Raw genomic sequence first — 21,015 nt, 5'->3', positions numbered from 1 at the left:
AAGTCTATCCTTCTGCATTTTTTAGTAGAAAAACGCAATCGAATTTAACCTACGGCTTGTGTATTTGGCATTTCTTCTATCCGTTTGATCTACGGCTTGCCATATGTGCTCTTGACATTGCCTAAAGACTACCTAATGGACTACGGATGGTTTGAGTAGGCATAGAATCAGTTTCCGAAGACCGTCTGCGTTTTTCCATAGAAAAACGCAACCGGATTTGACCTACAGCTTGTCTATTTGATGTTTCTTCTGTCCGTTTGACCTACGGCTAGCCATACACGCTCTTGACATTGCCTTAAGACTCCCTAATGGACTACGGATGGTTTCAATAGGCATAGAATCCATTTTCGAAGTTCGTACGTCAAACGCAACCGGATACACAAGCATTTTTCTACACACACACACACACATACACAAGGCTTGTGTATTTGACGTTTCTTCTGTCCGTTTGCATCAAATACACAACCGTTTGCGTCAAATATACAAACCGTATGGCAAGCATTTTTCTACATACACACACATACACACGGTTGCGTTTTTCTACACACACACACACACTTCTCTCTCTCTCTCTCTCTCTCTCTCTCTCTCTCTCTCTCTCTCTCTCTCTCTCTCTCTCTCTCTCTCTCTCTCTCTCTCTCTCTCTCTCTCTCTCTCTCTCAAACCCTCCTGCTGCGATTACCCGCCTACGTGATTTGGCAGCAAATTTACCCGCAATTATTGATGCAGATGAGCGTGAGCGGAAAGAGTGGCTCGAGCATGCACCAAATTTGATGCGACGTTTCATGGAGAGTAATGGAAAGCGGCTGCGAAACGACCCACTAACCCGGCAGAGAAAGAGACATTTGCTTAATGGTTTTTCAGAGATCATCACAATGCCACCAACTGCTACCGGAAGCTCACTCTTACCTATGGATCTTGACGAAGAGGAGCAGATGCTTGCAAACAAAGACTTCACCATTACTACACCGAGTCGAAGCCTCACCACAAAGCCCTTCAAAACCTACACCGATCCCTTCATCCCGAGCAGGCTTTTGGAAATGTTTTTGGGTAAAGCTCACCACGAAGCTTGGTCTTTTGGTAATTTTACTCTACTTGCTCCCCTCCCCGAGAATCTTCTACTTACTCTACTTAACGATCATGATAAGATTGCGATCAAGCAAGGTCTTATGCAGATTCTTGAGGGCAATAACTCCAACCTTTTTGAAAAAACTCTAATTGCTACCCCTTTCTCTATGTCTTTTTTCGAACCACGCCGCTGTAATGCAACTTTTGGTTGCGTGGTCGGGGTTAAGGGTGTCATTTCTACCACAAACCGAGATACTAATTATACTACACAAGTATGGAACGTGCAACGACCTTTTCTTAAGTGCGGTTGCGAGCATATTGGGCAAGGGGATCATTGCCGGGACAACAATGTTTTGTGGTTCGATCATGCTTTATGGTTGGTTCTCAATCAACTACCTCGCTTCTTCCCAAGCTCAAGCCTTAAACGGTCTACTATTGCCTTTATGAGTTGGGTTGCTAAAGAAGCCCAAGAAGTGATTAAAGCTCTCCTCCTACATACATTCTACAGGAAAAAGATAAAGGATGCTATCACTCATTCTGTTTTGTTTAGCCAAAAAGCACCTTCTTGCAGTTCATCCACGGAAGTGGATACTTTTGTGAATGTGGCAGTTGCTCCAATTTCTAAGGCATCCCATGATACGCGTTCGGCCAAAAAAGCACGCGGAGAAGGGAATCAAACCGCGCGTGGAAGAGGAAGGAACTTCCCCTCTCAATGCTCGAATACCTCTACTACACCTCCAAGATGGAAGACACCCTCCCCAGCAACCTCCACCGCTAGTAGCCGCACCCCTCAAAACCCCACCCCCACTTTTCCACCTTTCTTTGTCCAAGCTTCTGCCCCACCCCCCATACCAACTCCAAAAACCAAACTAGCCTTCACCCAGGCATGCATAACTAGTGCTAAATCCCTCATTTATGATTGATGCAAGTTTCCAAGGATGTGCATGGACGCTCTCGGTTCATCCCCAAGTGCAAGGCGAAGGGAACCTTTGTACCCCTTCATTTTGTCAACCCCTTGCTTGATATCAAAAATCTCACCTCTTTCTTTAGCTTGTTTTTTCTTTCGGCTTGGCATTTCCACCACTCCCCTATGGGATGAATGCATGTTTAGTTGGGCTTTTGATCCCCCTTTGAAAGTAACTCTCTGTAATGCGAAGGAAGTTTTCACCTCTCTCACACCCCATGAATGCTTTTGTAATTTGGAAAACACCGCACAACACGTAATTTCCATGAACTTTTGTGATTTTATGAGTACCTCTCTTGCTCATCTTTGTAGCCACGGTCTTGGTCACATACCAACTAAGCCACCTAATTTCATAGAAGCATTTGAGGAGCTAAATCAAGCACTCTTATATCTCATAAAATCCGGTTGCATCACTCTACCTTCTGGCCTAACACTCGAAAAATTAACTAATGCGTTCTCAGCTTCTTGTGGGAAGTTCCTCCCTTCTAAAATATCAAGTATAGCTTTTTCAATATTGTTAGTTTCTTGTGACAAGTACATGCATTTTGTAGGTAGTAACCATATCTAGTCATAAGGATCAAATTTGGCTAGATATTGAATAGTTTCTATGCGATTCTGCAACTCATAATGTTCAACCCAATTTTTTCATGTTTGCTGTATTTAACACTTCATCTTTGTCCCCAAGATTCCCCTTGGTAAGAGATGCATTATTCTTTTGACATGCTCCATGGCTCCTTATGAACATAAAGGACAATAGGGAACTAAGAAAACATGCACATATTATTTGTATTGAGCGTGGCTATAGAAACTTTGATGATAGGTTTGTAGAATGGTAAAAACAATTCAACTTTTTTGTACCTATTTATTTTAGCAAAACAAAAAATAGTGAGTGAGAAGCAATCATATGTTCTAATCACCAACCCATTGAAGTTAACTAGGGAGTTTATCTCAAGTCCTATAAAAATCCCTAATCTTATTTTTATGCAACAAAACATAAGAAATGACTGTTTTGATGAAAATTCACTGGTCCATCAACTTTGGAGGCTTGGTGTGACCAAAAGATGAGAAATTTTACAAGTTTCTTATTTTTTCCGTGTTTAGTAGGCCTTGAACTATAACCTCATGAAAGGATTTTACAAAATGAGTGGATCTACTATGGTTTTGGAGGTTTTTTTTCAAAACCCTGAAAGGAAACTTTTATGTCCTGTTTGGTTACCAACCTAGTGTTAATGGACAGATAGATAGTAATTAGTAGATAAAGAATTAACGTCAAGATAAGTATATGAATATATGCATATACATAGGTATACATGCGCATATATAGCCCATATATATATATACACACACATATATATATTATGTCTATATAAGTACCTATCTAGGTATTTATCTATCAACATGACTATGTGTCTCCGTTCTATCTGTATCCATCTCCCATATCTATAATATCTATCAATCTTAAGCTATGTAGATGAATATATTTATCGGCATATTGATCCATCTCTATACACTCACTTGCCTATATCATGTTTAATTTCTCTCTCTATTATGTACCTAATGGCCTATCTATGAATATATTACATGTTAGCAAACATATATATTGACCTATCCATATATTTATCATTATATTTTATTATATGTATCACTTTCATTTTCTATCTATCCACTATTTATCTATGTATCAACGTATTGGTGTAAGGTTTAGCTTCTACTAATTAATAACGATAAAATGTTCCCAAAACGTTCATATATACACACATACATGCATACCTACACACATAAGATACACACACACACACACACACATACCTACACACATAAGATACACACACACACACACACACACACACACACACACACACACACACACACATATATGTGTGTGTGTGTATATGTATATATATATTCTTATGTCGTTATAAATGTATATATCCTTTTCTCTTTATATCCATCGAAATCTCTATATCTCTCTATGTATGTACTACCCATCTATTTAGGTAAACATTTTTCATTGCATCAATCGTGTATCAATGGGTCTATCAATGAATAAATATTAAGATACCAAATATATATATTGAGTCTATCTATCTATGTATATATATCACACACGCATATACAAACCTACCTAAAAACTATTAATTTATAATTTTATATTGACATATCTACAATATATTATATATATTGATTGATCAATCATGTATCAATGGGTCTATCTATCAATAAATAGTAAGCTACCAAATATATATATTGATCCTATCTACCTATGTATATATATCACACACACACACACACATACATATCCACCCAATAACTATTCATTTACTTATATATATGGACCTAGCTATATAAAATATATTTTATATATTGATTGGTCAATCATGTATCTATGGTCTATCTATCAATAAATAGTAATTGAGCCTATCTCTCTATGTATTTACATCCATCTATCTACTATCACATCCTTGTTTATCTATATATTCACCTATCTATTATTGATAAATGATTCCAAACTCTATATTTAAATGTTTTGACTTGTTATGTGCCTAACAAGCCACTATTCTCCTATCTCTCTTGTCATACCAAGCGCATATCTAGGGGAGGTCACGCACCTGGGCCAGTAAGTGGCCGGTGCCACTGGGGAACATGGGATTCAGTAGCCAGGGGCTATATAAGGGAGGCTAGGTGGTGAATCCAGGTTAGGCAGTTCCCTAGGCTTTACACTGGTATCAGAGCTCAGGGATGGAGGGGGAAAGGGGAAGGCTTGCATATTTTTGCATGGCAAGGCATGAATTGTTGACTCTCTCTCTCTGTCTCTCTCTCTCTCTCTCTCTTCTCTCTCTCTCTCTCTCTCTCTCTCTCTCTCTCTCTCTCTCTCTCTCTCTCTCTCTCTCTCTCTCTCTCTCTCTCTTCTTTGAGCTTGCCTGCCATGGAGTGGGTAGGGTCCCTTGGAAGGACGAAGAGGATAGGGCTGCAGGAGCAGGCCCTTCCATGGGGGGCTCAAGCAGCCTTACACAGAAGGGATGGTCGGAATCGACCTGGGTGGAATGGTGATCTCTTGAGCTCATCCAAATCGCGGCGCCTGCTGAGAAAAACTCATCAGAGCAGCATTGAACAGTAACCAACACCGCGCGCTCAGAGTTGGTCTTCACCCTACGCAGTCGTCAGCAACAGACCCGCCATCGCTGGTTTGTTTTTTTTTTTTTCCTTTGCTTTTTTGCACACTGGGTGCCCTACAGCCATCCTTGGGGGTTGCTCGCATAGCAAAGCCTACAAAAAATACAAGGCTTGGTTATACCATATCTTGCTGAGCTCTGTCGTTGTATGGCATAGTCAACCTATACAAGGCATCATGCATGCACATGTCAGGCCGCCCTTGGAAATTACTACAAATTAATGTACTTGGCACGATAGCATGACTATATTCGCCAGTCTATAGGTGTTAGAGGACCGCAAGAAGTCAGCATGCACTCAGCATTGACCATGCAAAGACCTTAACATCACAAGCTAGGTTAGATTACACAAAAGATTAGCTTTGACCTTCAATGCGGAAAGCTTTTGTAACTCAAGGCTTGATCGTCTTCGATCGACCCAAGTTCAACATATGACTGGTGACGCCCGGGTTCAAATACACCATATCCCAACTGAGCTTAATTTTTTTTCTACAAGAACATATACAGAAAAGTAAACTCTGTCAAATTTTTTTTAATCAATTGATTACCCTCATAGTTTATGCAGGGCGGCAAAGTTGCCTAGCAGTAATGGTCAATCAGACTGTGACTGGTATTGCAATGAGCAAGGCTCTATACAAGGGTTCTAATGATCAAGGTTTGTGTAGTCCAATGTTGTGCTACTGCTTTCATAATATTTGTAGTTTCCCCTCGGTACCACATTCGATTTTTGGGTCGGGAAGATTTGTCGGCAGGTGTACTTAATGAGGTACGGAGTTGATTTTTGCTTATTGAGCATCTCCTTGATAGCTATGATATGCAACATATGTGCACACACTTTAGGCACGCAAAGCACAAGCATGGGTTGTGAAAGTTACTATAAGCACCAACAATTTGATTGGTTTAAAGATTTGAATCAAGCATGGATTGAGTACCAACCGCCTTGCCCTGCAGCACGGATTTTCAACGGCTCAATTTTGATGCAAAAGCATAACAAATTTGCAATGTTTTGGAATCTCAAGGAGATTGGCACATTCTATTGCTTGACTTGATGAACATGGCAAGTTGTTTGGCATGGATGACTCCTTCTTACTGCTGCTTGCGGCTGACAAAGGATGCTTACCACAAAGTACTGGTTAAAATTCACTTGAGATTGCTCAACACGGTCCATTCTTTTTGTCATGATATATGGAGCCACATCTGTTGGCTCTCCACCCAAACATATTTATGTGAATCAAGGCTTCAATTTAGGAATCTTGCATTGAGATTTTTCCCATTTGGGGTATGCTATGATAACCAGCCCTTGGGACATTTCTCCATATGCCTGCAGGATGTTTTAGGTCGTGTATATGATACATACGCCACCTTTCTCTCGTGCAATAAAGATGGTTATGATCTACATTTGAGTGATATTTTCCTTTGACATCTCCAAAGAACTAGTTACAGGAGGATGAACAGGTTAGACCATGTTCAATATTGTTTATTTTTCCATGTTTATACATTTACATTGGAAACTACTGCTTTTCTGCAAAGAAAAGTGCTTTGACAATTTTACATGAAGTAAGGCTTCTCCCTTGTGCCAAGGTACTGCCCAATGACTTGGCATCAAGGGCAGTGTCACACAAGTTTGAAGAAATGAAAAAATAAGAAATACCACTCACAAAATCCCTACCAGTACATCTGTGCAAGGCACTTATGGTTTTGGCTCTCACGTTTGAGGCCATCACTTTTGTGAAGGGCTTAAAATTCTGCATGCACGACATGCTAGCTAGGTAGGTTCTATTATACCACCTCATGCAATATGCTTCTGCTGTAACACCAGACACTTTGTCACGGACAAGATAAGTTCTGGACTTTTTAACATGATTTTTTGGTTGTTGTCAACACACAACAACACAAAAAGGAACGTAAATCTAAGACTTAATTCACTGTCAAAGTGCCATATTTAAGTCATTTTTTGTACAATCACGATCCCCTACACGGTAGGTGAGGCAAGATGTGACTTGTGTTTTTTTGTTACCTCTCTCGATGAGAGCGTTATATAGCCAGATTGTTGCATGCTTATAGGATACACTGCACGCTACAAATAAGATGCAGATGAGCATGGACGCAGTATATACAAGGTAGTAACTTAAGGAAAGTTACTCATCCCAACATTCTCTTTCTCTCTCTTTCTTATTTCTCTTGAAGAATAATGAAAACTTTTTAAGAATCTTTTGTTACATGTTTTGTTTGGGAACCAGTCTGAGCCAAGGTGCTCTAACTCTCAGCTAGAAATTGGGCAAGATGCCCTCTACATTAGTCTTCATCATTTTGTTCATCGAACACTAATTGCCATAAGGGCTATGAGCCACACACGTTGGCTAAGGGTCATTGTCAGATCTCGAGTATGACCCAATTGTTGGCATTCCTTGTGTGATTGTTCTTAAGATCGAATAGATCTACCCAATGGAGTACACATTCACGTTAATGGACAAGCAAGAGTCTTGTCATTACGGATGTTTAGGGTGTCATTTTTGCACTACATATTTTCAGTACGATGCTCGAGTTGAGTTTTTGATAACCATAAACTCACATGAAATGATCTCTACCACGGATTCTAGATGCAACAAACCGTTGCAACAGCATGGCTATCCATAAGAGCTAGGCATTACACGTGTGGATCTCTTGCTCTCTCTATAGCACTACGAGTGTCTATGGATGCATAGTTTTGGGGTAAGACCCCACGTATGCTTACTAAATCACCCCATAGGCATTGAAGATTACAGTTTGATCTATTCCCATTATACTTTCATGAAAAGATCTATTCCCATTATACTTTCATGAAAAGAATTCTGCAATCTACCACGGGGTAGTGGACAAATTTAACTTTTCAAGTTGATCCCCATCATTCTGTACACGGTTTACTATGTTGTCTATCGTTACCTGCTAGTTGAGCAGTTTCTACAAAGGGTCTTACCAAGGGGTTTGACTACGCAGAGTCTACCCAACAGGTTTGGATTGCGAAGGCAACACCCAGGGTTTCCAGTGCAATGTTGCTTGATTTTTTCACAGGTGGGAGACCTGATCTTGTGCATTTGAATACCGGTAACTAAAATTTCAGTTCAATCCCCAGGGCCATGCCAAGGGCATGTTGGAACAAGTATTTTGGGCCGTAGTGTCCAATATACATTATGATGTTATGAACCCACTTGTCGGATTTGATTTGGCACATGTTTTCACATGGGACACAACATGGTCTAGGGACGTAATGTCCAATATACATTATGATGTTATGAACCCACTTGTCGGATTTGATTTGGCACATGTTTTCACATGGGACACAACATGGTCTAGGGACTCAAAGAGTTCAGTTTAGCCAGTGTGGAGCATTGAATGAGGGTCTCTCTCACTCTTGTCGTGGAGTGTTTGAAGTTACCTCCACACACAAGTACATCTTGTACTCAGAGGATGTTCTTTTTTTTCAGACACCCTTACATGAGACATATTCCACATGTGGAGAATATGAGTCTCTGGGATTAACACTGGCGCCCACTATTTCCATTCCGTGTCATGACAAAGTCCCTAGGTACTGGTCAAGTCTGTTTTCTAGACCATTTTTAGCACAACGTATCAGGAGCAATTTCAATGGCCAGAAATTGACGGATACTTAGACTGACTTGTTAAGGTACGAGTGCAGCTAAACAACATTATAGATGGTTTCTTATGCATATAGCAAGGCTATGAGTTGTTAGTGAAAAGGTTTCATTTTTTGTTGTCGAGGATATGTGCTCTCATCTTATTGTGCACTGTGCATGACTATTGGACTCTATGACACTCCACCAATTGTAAGTTAATAGACTTTGACTCTTATGCTCATCTCATCCAACATGAGCGACATGACTTGGATATGCTGCACTCTTCCAGCTTGAGCGTAGTCCTAATAACTATGACTCTTAGCACAAAGTTTATTACAACTTGAAGATTTGGGACTAATGCTTTGCTCATTTTATGGCTCAGCAACCCAACTCTGACTATGCCAAAGAGTGTTTTTTGCACCTTGGCGACTTGAATTTTTACATTCTTGTGCCTACAAACATTTCTTCATGTAAAAGTAAGCTTGCATCCTCAAAAAGAGGATTAGTGAACAACCAATTTGGCATTGAAGGTTTCTTTTGCCATACCTGTTTTACCTTCTTCGAATCTGCATTCACATTGTTTGGGTTGTCCTTCTTTGACTGTGAAGACTCCATTATCTATTTGATTCTCCAATTAGACATGTCGATAGTAGTCTTTGAGGTTGTTGTAGGCCTCTATTCACTATCGGCATTTGGCTTTTGCGTAGGAGCATTGGAAGACTTAGGAATCCAAATCTCTTGATGACCTTTGTATCTCCTTTGTTGACTTTGCTTTGCTCTAGGTCTTGTTGAGTTCTTGAGATCTTCATGCATGTATGGTGTAATTGCAATTGGCTGGTGGTTGATTGATAGCCAAATCTTTGTATATTCTATGTGGAATCCTTGTCCAAGAAGAAGATTCTTTGAGATTTGTCTTTGTTCTGTATCCTCTTGAGAGTTGTCGTAGACTTTAGCATCTTTAGATATTGTTTTGTTGTATACCTGCTTCTTAGGTATCCTAGGATATTGTCAAGGTTGATACCTTATGGGACTTCTTTCTTCAAAGGGACTTGACGTTACTTCATATGCCCTTGCCTGAGGTTTTGGTATCCATATCTCTCTATTACCTCTATAGTACTCTTGTTCTTTTAAGCTCCATTGTGATGTTATCCATCCCATGTGTTTGTCTTTTTGTGTTGAATTCCCCTCTTATTCCAAACCAGATCATTGACTTTGACTACATTTCTCAGAACAAATACTTGCTTGACTATATTTTTCTTTCTTGAGTATTTGGTTGAAACATCTTTGTTTTTCGGGGTGTCTCCTTAGAGGTTTCAGTTGGGTTAGAAATTGACTTGAAGTTTTGAAAGCCTGACTTGCTAGAAGTATTTGATCCACAAGGGTTCTTTGATATAGAGGCCTATGCTTTCACACCTTTCATGCTAATCGATGGAAGGTCCACTTTAGCTTTACCTTTGTCTACAAGATTTCTCGTTGATTCTTGTGAATTTTGCAACTTTGAATCTCACATTGTTGGTATTTGTATTTGTTGCTTGCTATAACAATTGCAAAAGACGGTATCGACATTTTATCTTCTTTGCAGGCCTTGTGTTGTTCTAACCACTAATGTCCAAGGATGACATCTGCATGCATGTGTTTTTTGAAAACTTTACTTGAAAATTTACCTGCTCTTCATGCTTCTAGATGCTAAGTGTAGCAACCATTTCTTCTTTGCTCGGAGCCTTACCTAGCATTTCTTTACTGTTTTGTTTTCATGGAATGATCTCGAGTATTCTTTGGATGCTATCTACAACCATATTGCACTTATCCAATAGAGCATTACATCTGACACTTGATCATTTTGTACTCTTGAGAACTACAACTATTCTCACTGGAGGTTCTATTGAAGATTTTTGTCCTGCTATTTTTATGGTCTCATCTTGATCTAAATGTGTCTCTATGGAGTGTGGTTTGAGACTTTGTTTTCCACTCTGACGTACATCGGTTGATTCCACTAGAAATGTCTGGATTTGTGGACTTCCTATAGCTTCTTTTTTGTCTACAACCATGTTCTTCTTAGCTTATGGCTTAGGTGGCATTCTCTTCTCAATAGCTATCGTGGTTGCCCTTTGCTCTATTTGATCTACACTTCTTGATGTTTGATCTGCTTTAAGCTCTTTTGAGGTTAAGTCGGATGGAGATGAATCATCTTCAAAATGCACCCTCTACTAGAGTAGGCCCTCCCGAATTATTCACTGAATCCCTCTCTTCTAACATCCTCAATAATTCTCTTCCTTTGAGCCCACATCCATGTGACTCAAAGGACAAGAGAGACCCACCCTCATTACAAAATAAAAATAAAAAAATATGCATAATCTTTTATTCCTTTAAATAAACTTGATTAGGCCTAATCCAAATCGGGGCTTCTAAAACCTATAAATAGAGCGCTTCTCTCCCTTGTAAATCATCACATGATCACACTACAGCACACCATTCTCAACACATAACACACCACTTTTCAAGCCTAGTTGTGTAGAGTGTGTGCATCGTGAGTGCTCTATTCCATCATTACACATAGGTGCATGGAGAAGATTGAAGTTAGTTATGCCATCTAGAGGAGTGGAGTGTATGCCATACTCTTCATCACACTTGTAGCCTACTCTTGTGCATAAATAAGATTTATAGTTTTGGGTGCAATTGTATGCTGCAACTACGACTCTTCTCTCCAAATTGACTTGATAAGTTGGCTCATCAGGTGGTTGAAGGTATATTGTCCTTGAAGTTTGTTGTGTCATTTCATGCTTGGTGGTTTGAGGACTTGTTGAATTGTTTGCCTAAAAGGTCAATTGTAAGAGGGTGCTCGGTGAGAGGGCTCCCGTGACCCTAAGACAATTTGTGTATTGGCAACAAGGTCAAGTTTTGTGTTGTCTCCCTATTTCTCATCAAGCTTTGTGTGCATCTAGTCTTTAAGGCTAAGACTGAGTTGCTCAAGTTGATTTGTGCTCTTAACCTCTCTCTGACGTGGTGAATGTTTGTGTTTGGTGTGTGTGGCTATCTTGCATTCCCCTCTCTTTGTGCGTTTGAGTACAAGGAGATATCACGTGCGTCCTAGTTCGCATCTACAACTAGGTGGTGCCCCTTTTCTTGTTTGGTTTCTGGTTGTGGGTTGTTGTTGTCTCTGATTGTGCTTGCCCAAGCCCCAATTGAGCAGCACGGGAGCCTCGAAGGGTGTTTAGAGGCCACTCTTCTTGTTGGCCGCCCGGACCGCCTCAAATTGGCGCCCCCACTGAGGACTGACTTTGTGCTTATTGTTTTTGTATTGCATGAATGCTTGAATTTTAGCATAATCCAGAAGATTATATGAATCATGAAAACTTGTATGACTGAGTTTAATTTCAATGCAACAAAAATTGATCTAGAATATGGTTTGGATTAGCATTACATAAGAAAGAAAAAAAACATTTTCACATAAGAATCTAGAATTCATGTTGAAAGACCTTTCAAAACTTTGTGTAGTTAGTTGATGTCATGAGAGAAAATGATTGTTTGGAACTAATCTTTGTGTGGTTCTAGCATTGAGAGACTATGACACGCTATACCTTTGATGATATCCCAATCTTTTTCGGAAATCTAGAAGAAGATGTTCATGATTTTCTTGCTGATTTTAGAATGGTTTGTCGTATCCTTGGTAAAAGGGATGACATTAAAAAAGGGGATTTTCTATTGCTATGCCTTAGAGACAACGCTGAGCAATGGTTTTGGAGTATGTCTTCTCAGATTGAAGATGGGTATACCCAAATTTCCAAAGCTTTGAAGACCAGATTCTCTAAATTTCCAACAACGAAGAAAGCATGTGCTTCATTAGGGAGACTTCAACAACATGGTGAAGACTACTATGCTTATGAGGATATGTTTTCTCGTCAATGGGGAGGATATGGGTTTAGTTCTACATTTCCAGATTATGTAAAAATGGAGCAATTTATTTTGGGTTTGTCTCCTTTCCTAAAGACTAAGGTTACTTGTAGTGGACCCTCTACCTTTGAAGAAGCGGTCACTATTGCCCGAAGGAAGTTTCGCAAGTACTTCTACATCAAAAATGGTTTCCATCATGCTGGAAGAACCAACCATCATGAAAGTGTTTCTATCAATGAGTCATCTCCTTTGCCATACTTGTCTCCTTCTACTCTGACAAATGTTGAAGAAGTTACTTACATGCCAACTGATTATTCAAGTGCTAAAGTGTGTGGCCAAGATTCAAATGTGGAATCTGTTTCTTCTACCTTTATCACAAGCATGCAAAAATCGACACAAGATATCTCAAATGGCATTGATGATTCAATAATGGATACATCCAACCTTTTGGCGGAGGATCAATTTCTAGTCCGAGCAGACGAAGCTTTTGTGCAACATGACTCTATGGAGAATGAAGACCTTGAAGGTAACCTTGATCTTATGGAATGTTTTGAGAGTGTATCTTGTCTAAAAGAAGAGAGTGAAGAAGAAAACGAGATTATAGGTGGGGAGATCATAGACCACATTGATCATAAAGAGATGATTGTGTACATGGAATGCCAACTCCAAAACAAAGTAGAAGAGTGTGAGTTGAATCCATGTGAGGATAATCTTCAAAAAGTGTTTGAGGATGTTGAAAAGCATTGGTATGACCCATATATGCTAAGCATAGAGGAACCTATCATGCAAGAAGCCAAAGTTTTCACAAAATCAAACAGTAGTCAATCAACCTTTGAGGTGGTACAGTGTGAGGAGTTACAACCTTGCCAAAGGGGGGACTTAGAAGGGGATGAAGAAAATGGCAGAGTAGTAAAATACAAAATCATAAAAGGAAACTGTCAGAAGGGTATCATTCTCTCCAATGGTCTTTTAGTGGGTGGCTCTTCATTCATGGGACAATCTCTTAGCAAGAAAATCCAAGTTTTTGAAACCCCAATCATCTTCACATTGGGTTTCACCTCTTCAAAGTCAACTTCTCCTCTCTTCACATATACCTTTCATCGAGGGCACCATACCTTCTTAAGTGGAAGAGGACATGAATACTTGGTGATGAACGGATGTTTCCAAACCTTCTTCATTTGGTTCTTTGGTGTATGGAGCTCACACATTGTGATGCTTCTGGTATTCATCATAGATGAAAAACTTGTTGATTTCTACATGTGGATATTTCATCAATCATTTCTCTTCCAATGTGTTGGAAGCAATAGAAACCTTCATCTATTATCTACTTATGTGGTAAACTATTTTCAATATCTTCCAATAGCAGTTGGAAGCATGGATCAAGCTTTTCCAAATCATGAAGATCATAGAAATTTTGACTTGATGAGCCTACCCAGGTTGAGTGAAATTTATGAGCTACAGTTCAGGAATTTGCTCATACAAGCTCTTGAAGATCGTAGCAGATACATCAACTTTACACAGGAGGAAGAGCAACCAATCTTTTATATCACATTCAAAGTGATAGATGCAATGATGGACAACAATAAAATCTACAAGTTTCTTCAACCAAAATCAGTAAGTGATTCCATATCATACATCTCTCTTTGGGAAAGATACTTCAAGATCTTTGATCCTGGGGGGTTCTTATGGAAACTTTCTCAATGGAGGAGGTTTACTCCGTCATTTCATTACATCCAGCTATTCGCTCTGAGAACCTTTCATATCACACAAGGTTTCTTAATCATACAACAAAGGTTCTTCAAAAATGAGAGCAGACAAAGACAGACGTTACACAATCTACATGTTGTATGATCGGATAAATGGTACATGAATGCACCATTATCTAAGGGGGGGGGGGGGGGGGGGGGGGGCTAATAATAGCCGTTTTTCGGCTTTCCATAATTGCCATAGTAAGCTACCTCACCCTATCAAATCACTCAAACATTTTGGTTATCCCTACCATTTCACTGTACATAGGCGTGTCAGTTAGGGGACTTTTCCCATATCTTCTTAAAAACCCTCAGCTCGCTAGTCACTGGGCTAGTCGAGCCAAAAAAATAAACAAATATAAAAAATATAAGTATATTATGGTCCATTTGTATGTACATATTTCATTGTATATAGGGCCTAAATAAAAGGATTTGCATAATTATTTTGGTATTTATTTAAATATTTCTACCTATGGTGTGTTATTTATGCTATGTCTATTGACTCACCAATAACATATTTTTTCTTACCATTTTGCATACTCTTTATTCCATATAAAAATAATTTCATGCAAGCTTCCCTTATTTTTGGTGTAACTCTATCCCAATAAAAATCCAAAAAAACTAGTTTTATTTATGTGTATATTTTTTCACTATTGTCATTTTTTCCTTCCTACATCTATTCTCTATTACTCTCATAAATTAGACCACCAAAAATATTCATCTTTTTATGGTAGACTTATAATGAGAGATATTTATTTTGACCCCTTTATATTTTTTCCACCTATATTATTTATATTTGACATGTACATATTTTTTTAGACCCCTCAATATTTGATTTTCTTAGTTGTACTATTCACTTATGTCATGATCTCAACAATATCTTCAATTATAGACCTACCAAATAAGATCAAGGGTATGTGGAATGCATGCATGCACCATGGGGAGCTCAGTCTTGGAGGTATTCAAAAGAATCATCCAAAGAAGGACTGAACTTTCACCTCAATGTTTTTTATATTTTTTTGAGCTACGAGCTGTGAGCTATGATTTTATTGGTGGACCCCAGTTTGCCCATGCTATGCAGCCACACTCCCTCTTCCACTTTATCATTTTCCTCTTTCACACACACTCCTCCCTCTCCTTCCCACTCCTAAACCTGCAACTCCCATGAGACCATATTAGGTAAAGTGGGAAAATCCCAATTCCCAGGTTGGACAACTTTCAATATATCATGTATAAAATATAGAGATTTTGTCAAAAATTTGAGTTTTCTTAAGGTCTCATTCCACTTTATGCACATACAATACACAATGAAAAAAACTAAAATATCATGGTTTCAATCAATTGGATTATTAGGAGAGGAGTATATTGCATCCATTATCGTTGTCTATGTTCTACTGTCCTACCTACAACTTATCTCAACATGGAGAGCTTGGTTTCTAGGTCCACCACTTGTCCAAGTTAATGTAAAAGTGACTCAAGGTTCACAACTTGTGAAAGCAAGGATCCATTGAGGAATACAATCCACTTGGCTATTTTTCCTTAATTTATTGCATGTGACATTTAAGCAAGGTCCACTTCTAATCTATAACTTCTTAATTTGAGGCATGGGGCATACATAAAATATGTAGCATATGCTCTATTGCCTCATAGGAAGGTTGGTTTCAAGGTGCACTTATCCATGCTAGCCTATCTTGGAGAAATGATGGAGCTTGCTTCTCTCCTTGTTTCAATGGAGACTAGCTTGGACAAGTGGTGGACCTTTGCTTCTCTCTATGTTTCAATAGAGTTAGCTTGGACAAGTGGTGATCTTGGAACAAAACCCCCATGTAAAACATATCATGGGTATTCCAAGTGATTAGAAAGATTACCATTTAAGATATAACCTTATAGGTTGGACAACTAGATCTTGGATTGGAGAAATGGTGGACCTTTGATTCTCTCCATGTTTCAATGGAGTCTATCTTGGAGAAATGGTGGAGCTTGCTTCTGTCCATGTTTCAATGGAGCCTAGCTTGAATAGTTGGTGGACCTTTGCTTCTCTCTATGTTTCAATAGAGTTAGCTTAGACACGTGGTGGATCTTCAAAATAAACCAACTACTATCAATGTTGCCTAGCTTGGACAAGTGGTGGAGTGTTTCTCTACTCCATGTTTCAATGGATCTTAGCTTGGACAAGTTTTGGACCTTAAAACAAAAACCCCATGTACAACATAGAATGGATTTTCTAGATTTCAATGGAGTCTAGATTTAACAAATGGTGGAGCTTGTCTTCATCCATGTTTCAATGAAACTAGCTTGGACAAGTGGTGGACCTTGTAACAAACCCTCCCATGTACAACATATCATTGGTTTTCTAAGTGATGGGAAGGAATACCATTCAAGATATAAACTTATAGCTTGGATAAGTAGTTGACTTTAAAACCAAATTCATCATAATACAATGAAATACAGGTCAGCCAATTCCTAAATCTTGAGACCAAACCTCCCATGCTATTAGATATAATATATTGGATAAGTGGTGGACCTTCTATTATTTTCCCATGCCTAGTTTAGACAACCGGTACTCTTCGCAGCTATAAAGGTTGGACGAGTTGTGGAGCCTTGTTTCTATCCATGTTTTAATGGATCCTAGCTTGGACAAGTGGTGGACCTTGGAAAAAAGCTTCCATGTACAACATATATGAGGTTTTCCATGTTTTAATGGAACCTATCTTGGACAAATGGTGAAGCTTTCTTCTCTCCATGTTGATTTTGGAACTACCTTAGACAAGTGGTGGAGCTTTTCTATTCTACTCTTCATAATACAATAAAGTATATGTTGGTTACATGGTGAATCTTAAGGCCAAACCTCCCATTTTACTAGAGATGATAGGTTGGACAAGTGGATCAACCTTCTATCATTTCTCCATGACTATATTGGACAATTAGTAGACATAACATCTCTCTATGTTGTCTAGAGATGAGCTTGGACAAGTGATGGACCCTGCTTCTCTCTTCCCTTGGTTTACTAGTTTGAAGACTCAGTATATATACTTTCTTAGATCTAGCTTGAACAAGTGGTGGACCTTGCATCCACAATCTTAATTCAGTACAAAAAAGTATATGAAAAAATAACATAGGAATCTTGGTTTGAAGGTCAAGCAATTAGGTTCCAAATGCACATAATAATATATTTTCCACCCATATTAAAAGAAAGTTAAATATGTTATTACCAAATTGACAAAGGTAACATCCAAGAATTATATCTTTCCATCTTGTCAGATCTAAATCTTCATCAAGGCGACATGCATGTATACATCAACTTTCAAGCCATTCAAGAATACATGCACTTAGATTCCATAGTTTTGTTTTCAAAGTCTTTTAGGTTCTAAAACTCTTTCACATAAAGTATGTAATGACAAAATTCTTGAAGCAAACATTTGTGCCCAAGAAAAAGATCCCTCTCACATATTTAAAGTCCATGAATTCTCTGATCCACACTTACAAGTTTTATTTTGACATCAAACATCAATTCTTTCATAGTTCCAAATAAATGCAACCTCGATATGAATTGACAAAAAATGAATTTCTTTTACTATATGACCCAACATAGGCCCCAATCAAATAAACAATGAGTCCCCAAAAATTTGGGTGCACTCTAGCAATACATCAGAGTCCCCTTACAATAGGATGCACTCCAATAGTACATTGAAGTCCCCTTAGAGTAGGGTGCACTCCATTCAAGTGTTCATAAAATTGACACACCTTTAAAAAAAAAAAAAAGACTATATCAAATTATACAAATGTTGAAAGATACACACTAGAATAAAAAAGGCATCTTATAGCCATATTTATTCAATGCTTTCGTGTTGACAAGTACACACCAAGGACATAATTTGTCTCAGAATCACTATACTGATTTACAATTGTGTTGTATGTATAGACTCTCTTATCTCTTGCATACAACCATCCTACCAACCATGGAATTATGGTTCTCTGCAAGAAGTTTTGAAGTTGCTCGGAAGTTTGCCTCCACATCTTTGGAAATATAAGATATGTCCCTGGCATGTTCCACATCACCCTATATGGAGTGTCATCAAAAATTAAGGTATTGTTTGCATCCAAATCCTCAAATATCTTCCAAATATCACTCAGATTTTTGTGATAAACCCTTGTAAATCCTAACATGATATTTGGATTTTGGCAATTTTTGTTACTCATAAACACCTTGAACTTGGTATACTGCTCAGGAAAACACTTTTGTGTGATGCGTTGCACCCTTGTTAAGTTATAGCAACTCCATATCCATAGCTCAAAGTATTCAGCACAAAAATCCAAAAAACTTTGTGCGTCTGGTCGCACCACATGATAAACTTCATCTTTGTCCTCCACAAGTCGCATGTGTTGAGCCCAAGATGGCATAGAATCTCCATGTTTCATTTCAACTGTCTTGAGAAGTAACCCCTCTAGATCCAAGATAAGTACTCTTTTGATGTCCTTGAAAGCAAGTGGTAGGTGATAAGGAGGTGATTCATTCCTTGGACAAGGTCTTGGAGGAGGTTGGATGGGTAATTCAATAGTTTTCTTCAATTTATGCCAGCATATAGCCAATCCATTTTTCTGTAATGGTTCTGAAATTAAAGAACAAGAACACTTAATGCAAACACAACAATAGACATGAGTTTTACATTGTCTACCCTAAGGTTTTATTAGATACCAAAATCCATCTATGATCTACTCATTAATAGAAAGAAAGTCAAATTAAAATCCTGACTCTTTTTTATGCTACACTCTCTCTTAGTCTCAATACCATGGAGTTCAACTAGACTTAAGTCAACTAATAACTACTACTTGTTGTTAAAGGTATTCTTGAAGTGTATAAGGCTTAACCAATGCTCTAGTGTAGAATGGGTATTTAGGTCTCAAGGTCTACCACTTATCCAAGCAAAGATCCATTTAGATATGGAAACCCAATTTTTCTTAATATAATGATATAGAGTGGACAAGTGGTGAATCCTGAGAGCAAGCCACTCATGCTACTAGGGATAATAGGTTGGACAAGTGGTGGACCTTGAATGTAAACCCCCCATGTACAAAGTATCAGGGGTTTTGGGTATTTCAATGGACTCTAGCATCTTGGAAACATGGTGGAGCTTACTTCTCTCCATGTTTCAATGGAGTCTATCTTGGATAAATGGTGGAGCATCATTCTCTCCATGTTTCAATGGAGCCTACCTTGGACAAGTGGTGCACGTTTGTTTCTCTCTATGTTTGAACAGATTTAGCTTGGACAAGTGGTGGACCTTGGAACAAAATCCCCATGTAAAACATATCATGGACATTACAAGTGGTGAGAAAAAATACCATTCAATATATAACCTTATAGGTTGGAAAAGTGGTGGACCTTAACACCCAATTATTATTAATATAATGACATAGAGTGGACAAGTGGTGAATCTTGCGACCAAACCTACTAGGAAAAGTACGTTGGACAAGTGGTGGACCTTGAATGCAAACCCCCCATGTACAAAATATTACTCATGCTACTAGGAATAATTTGGTATTAAGGTCCATGTTTCAATGGAGCCTAGCTTGGAAAAGTGGTGGACCTTTGTTTCTCTCTATGTTTCAATAGAATTTGCTTGGACAAGTGGTGAACCTTGGAACAAAACCCCCATGTAAAGCATGTCATGGGCATTACAAGTGGTGAGAAAAAATACCATTCAAGGTATAACCTTATAGGCTGGACAAGTGGTGGACCTTAGCACCCAATTCCTCTTATTATAATGACATATAGTGGAAAAGTGGTGAATTGTGAGACCAAACCTACTAGGGATAATAGGTTGGAGAAATGGTTGACCTTGAATGTAAATCACCCATGTACAAAATATCATGGGTTTTGCGTATTTCAATGGAGCCTAGCATCTTGGAGACATGGTGGAACTTACTTCTCTCCATGTTTTAATGGAGCCTATCTAGGAGAAATGGTGGAGGTTCCTTCTCTCCATGTTTCAATGGAGCCTAGCTTGGACAAGTCGTGGACCTTTGTTTCTCTCTATGTTTGAATATGGTTAGCTTGGACAAGTGGTGGATCTTGGAATGAAACTCCCATGTAAAACATATCATGGGCATTTCAAGTGGCGAGAAAGGATACCATTTAAGATATAACCTTATAGGTTGGACAAGTGGTGGACCTTAACACAATATAATGACATAGAGTGTACAAGTGGTGAATCTTGAAACCAAACCACTCATGCTACTAGGGATAATAGGTTAAACAAGTGGTGGGCCTTGAAATAAAACCCCCTAGAGTGTTTCAATGGAGCCTAGCTTGGAAACATGGTAAAGCTTGCTTCTCTCCATGTTTCAATGCAGCCTATCTTGGATAAATGGTGCAGCATCATTCTCTCCATGTTTCAATGGAGCCTAGCTTGGACAAGTGGTGGACCTTTGTTTCTCTCTATGTTTGAATAGAGTTATCTTGGAAAAGTGGTGGACCTTGGAACAAAAACCCCATGTAAAACATATCATGGGCATTACAAGTGGTGAGAAAAAATACCATTCAATATATAACCTTATAG

At 38.7% G+C, this 21,015-nt stretch overlaps 1 protein-coding gene across 1 annotated transcript; it reads left to right on the top strand.

The window, feature by feature from the left end:
* Nucleotides 1–656: 656 nt before the first annotated feature.
* LOC147447443 (uncharacterized) lies at nucleotides 657–2,091 on the top strand (the record flags this gene model as incomplete). Its single annotated transcript, XM_086523620.1, has 3 exons — nucleotides 657–792; nucleotides 865–1,080; nucleotides 1,997–2,091. Coding segments are annotated over 3 exons (447 nt in total), but the record flags the coding sequence as incomplete, so codon positions are not given.
* Between the last annotated feature and the right edge of the window lie 18,924 nt (nucleotides 2,092–21,015).

This window comes from Adiantum capillus-veneris, chromosome 11, assembly GCF_014529385.1.
Source record: "Adiantum capillus-veneris isolate H3 chromosome 11, ASM1452938v2, whole genome shotgun sequence".
In the NCBI taxonomy this organism is placed as follows: Eukaryota; Viridiplantae; Streptophyta; class Polypodiopsida; order Polypodiales; family Pteridaceae; genus Adiantum; species Adiantum capillus-veneris.
Note: the sequence above shows the minus strand (reverse complement) of the source record. Positions and strands in the feature narration are given on the sequence as shown.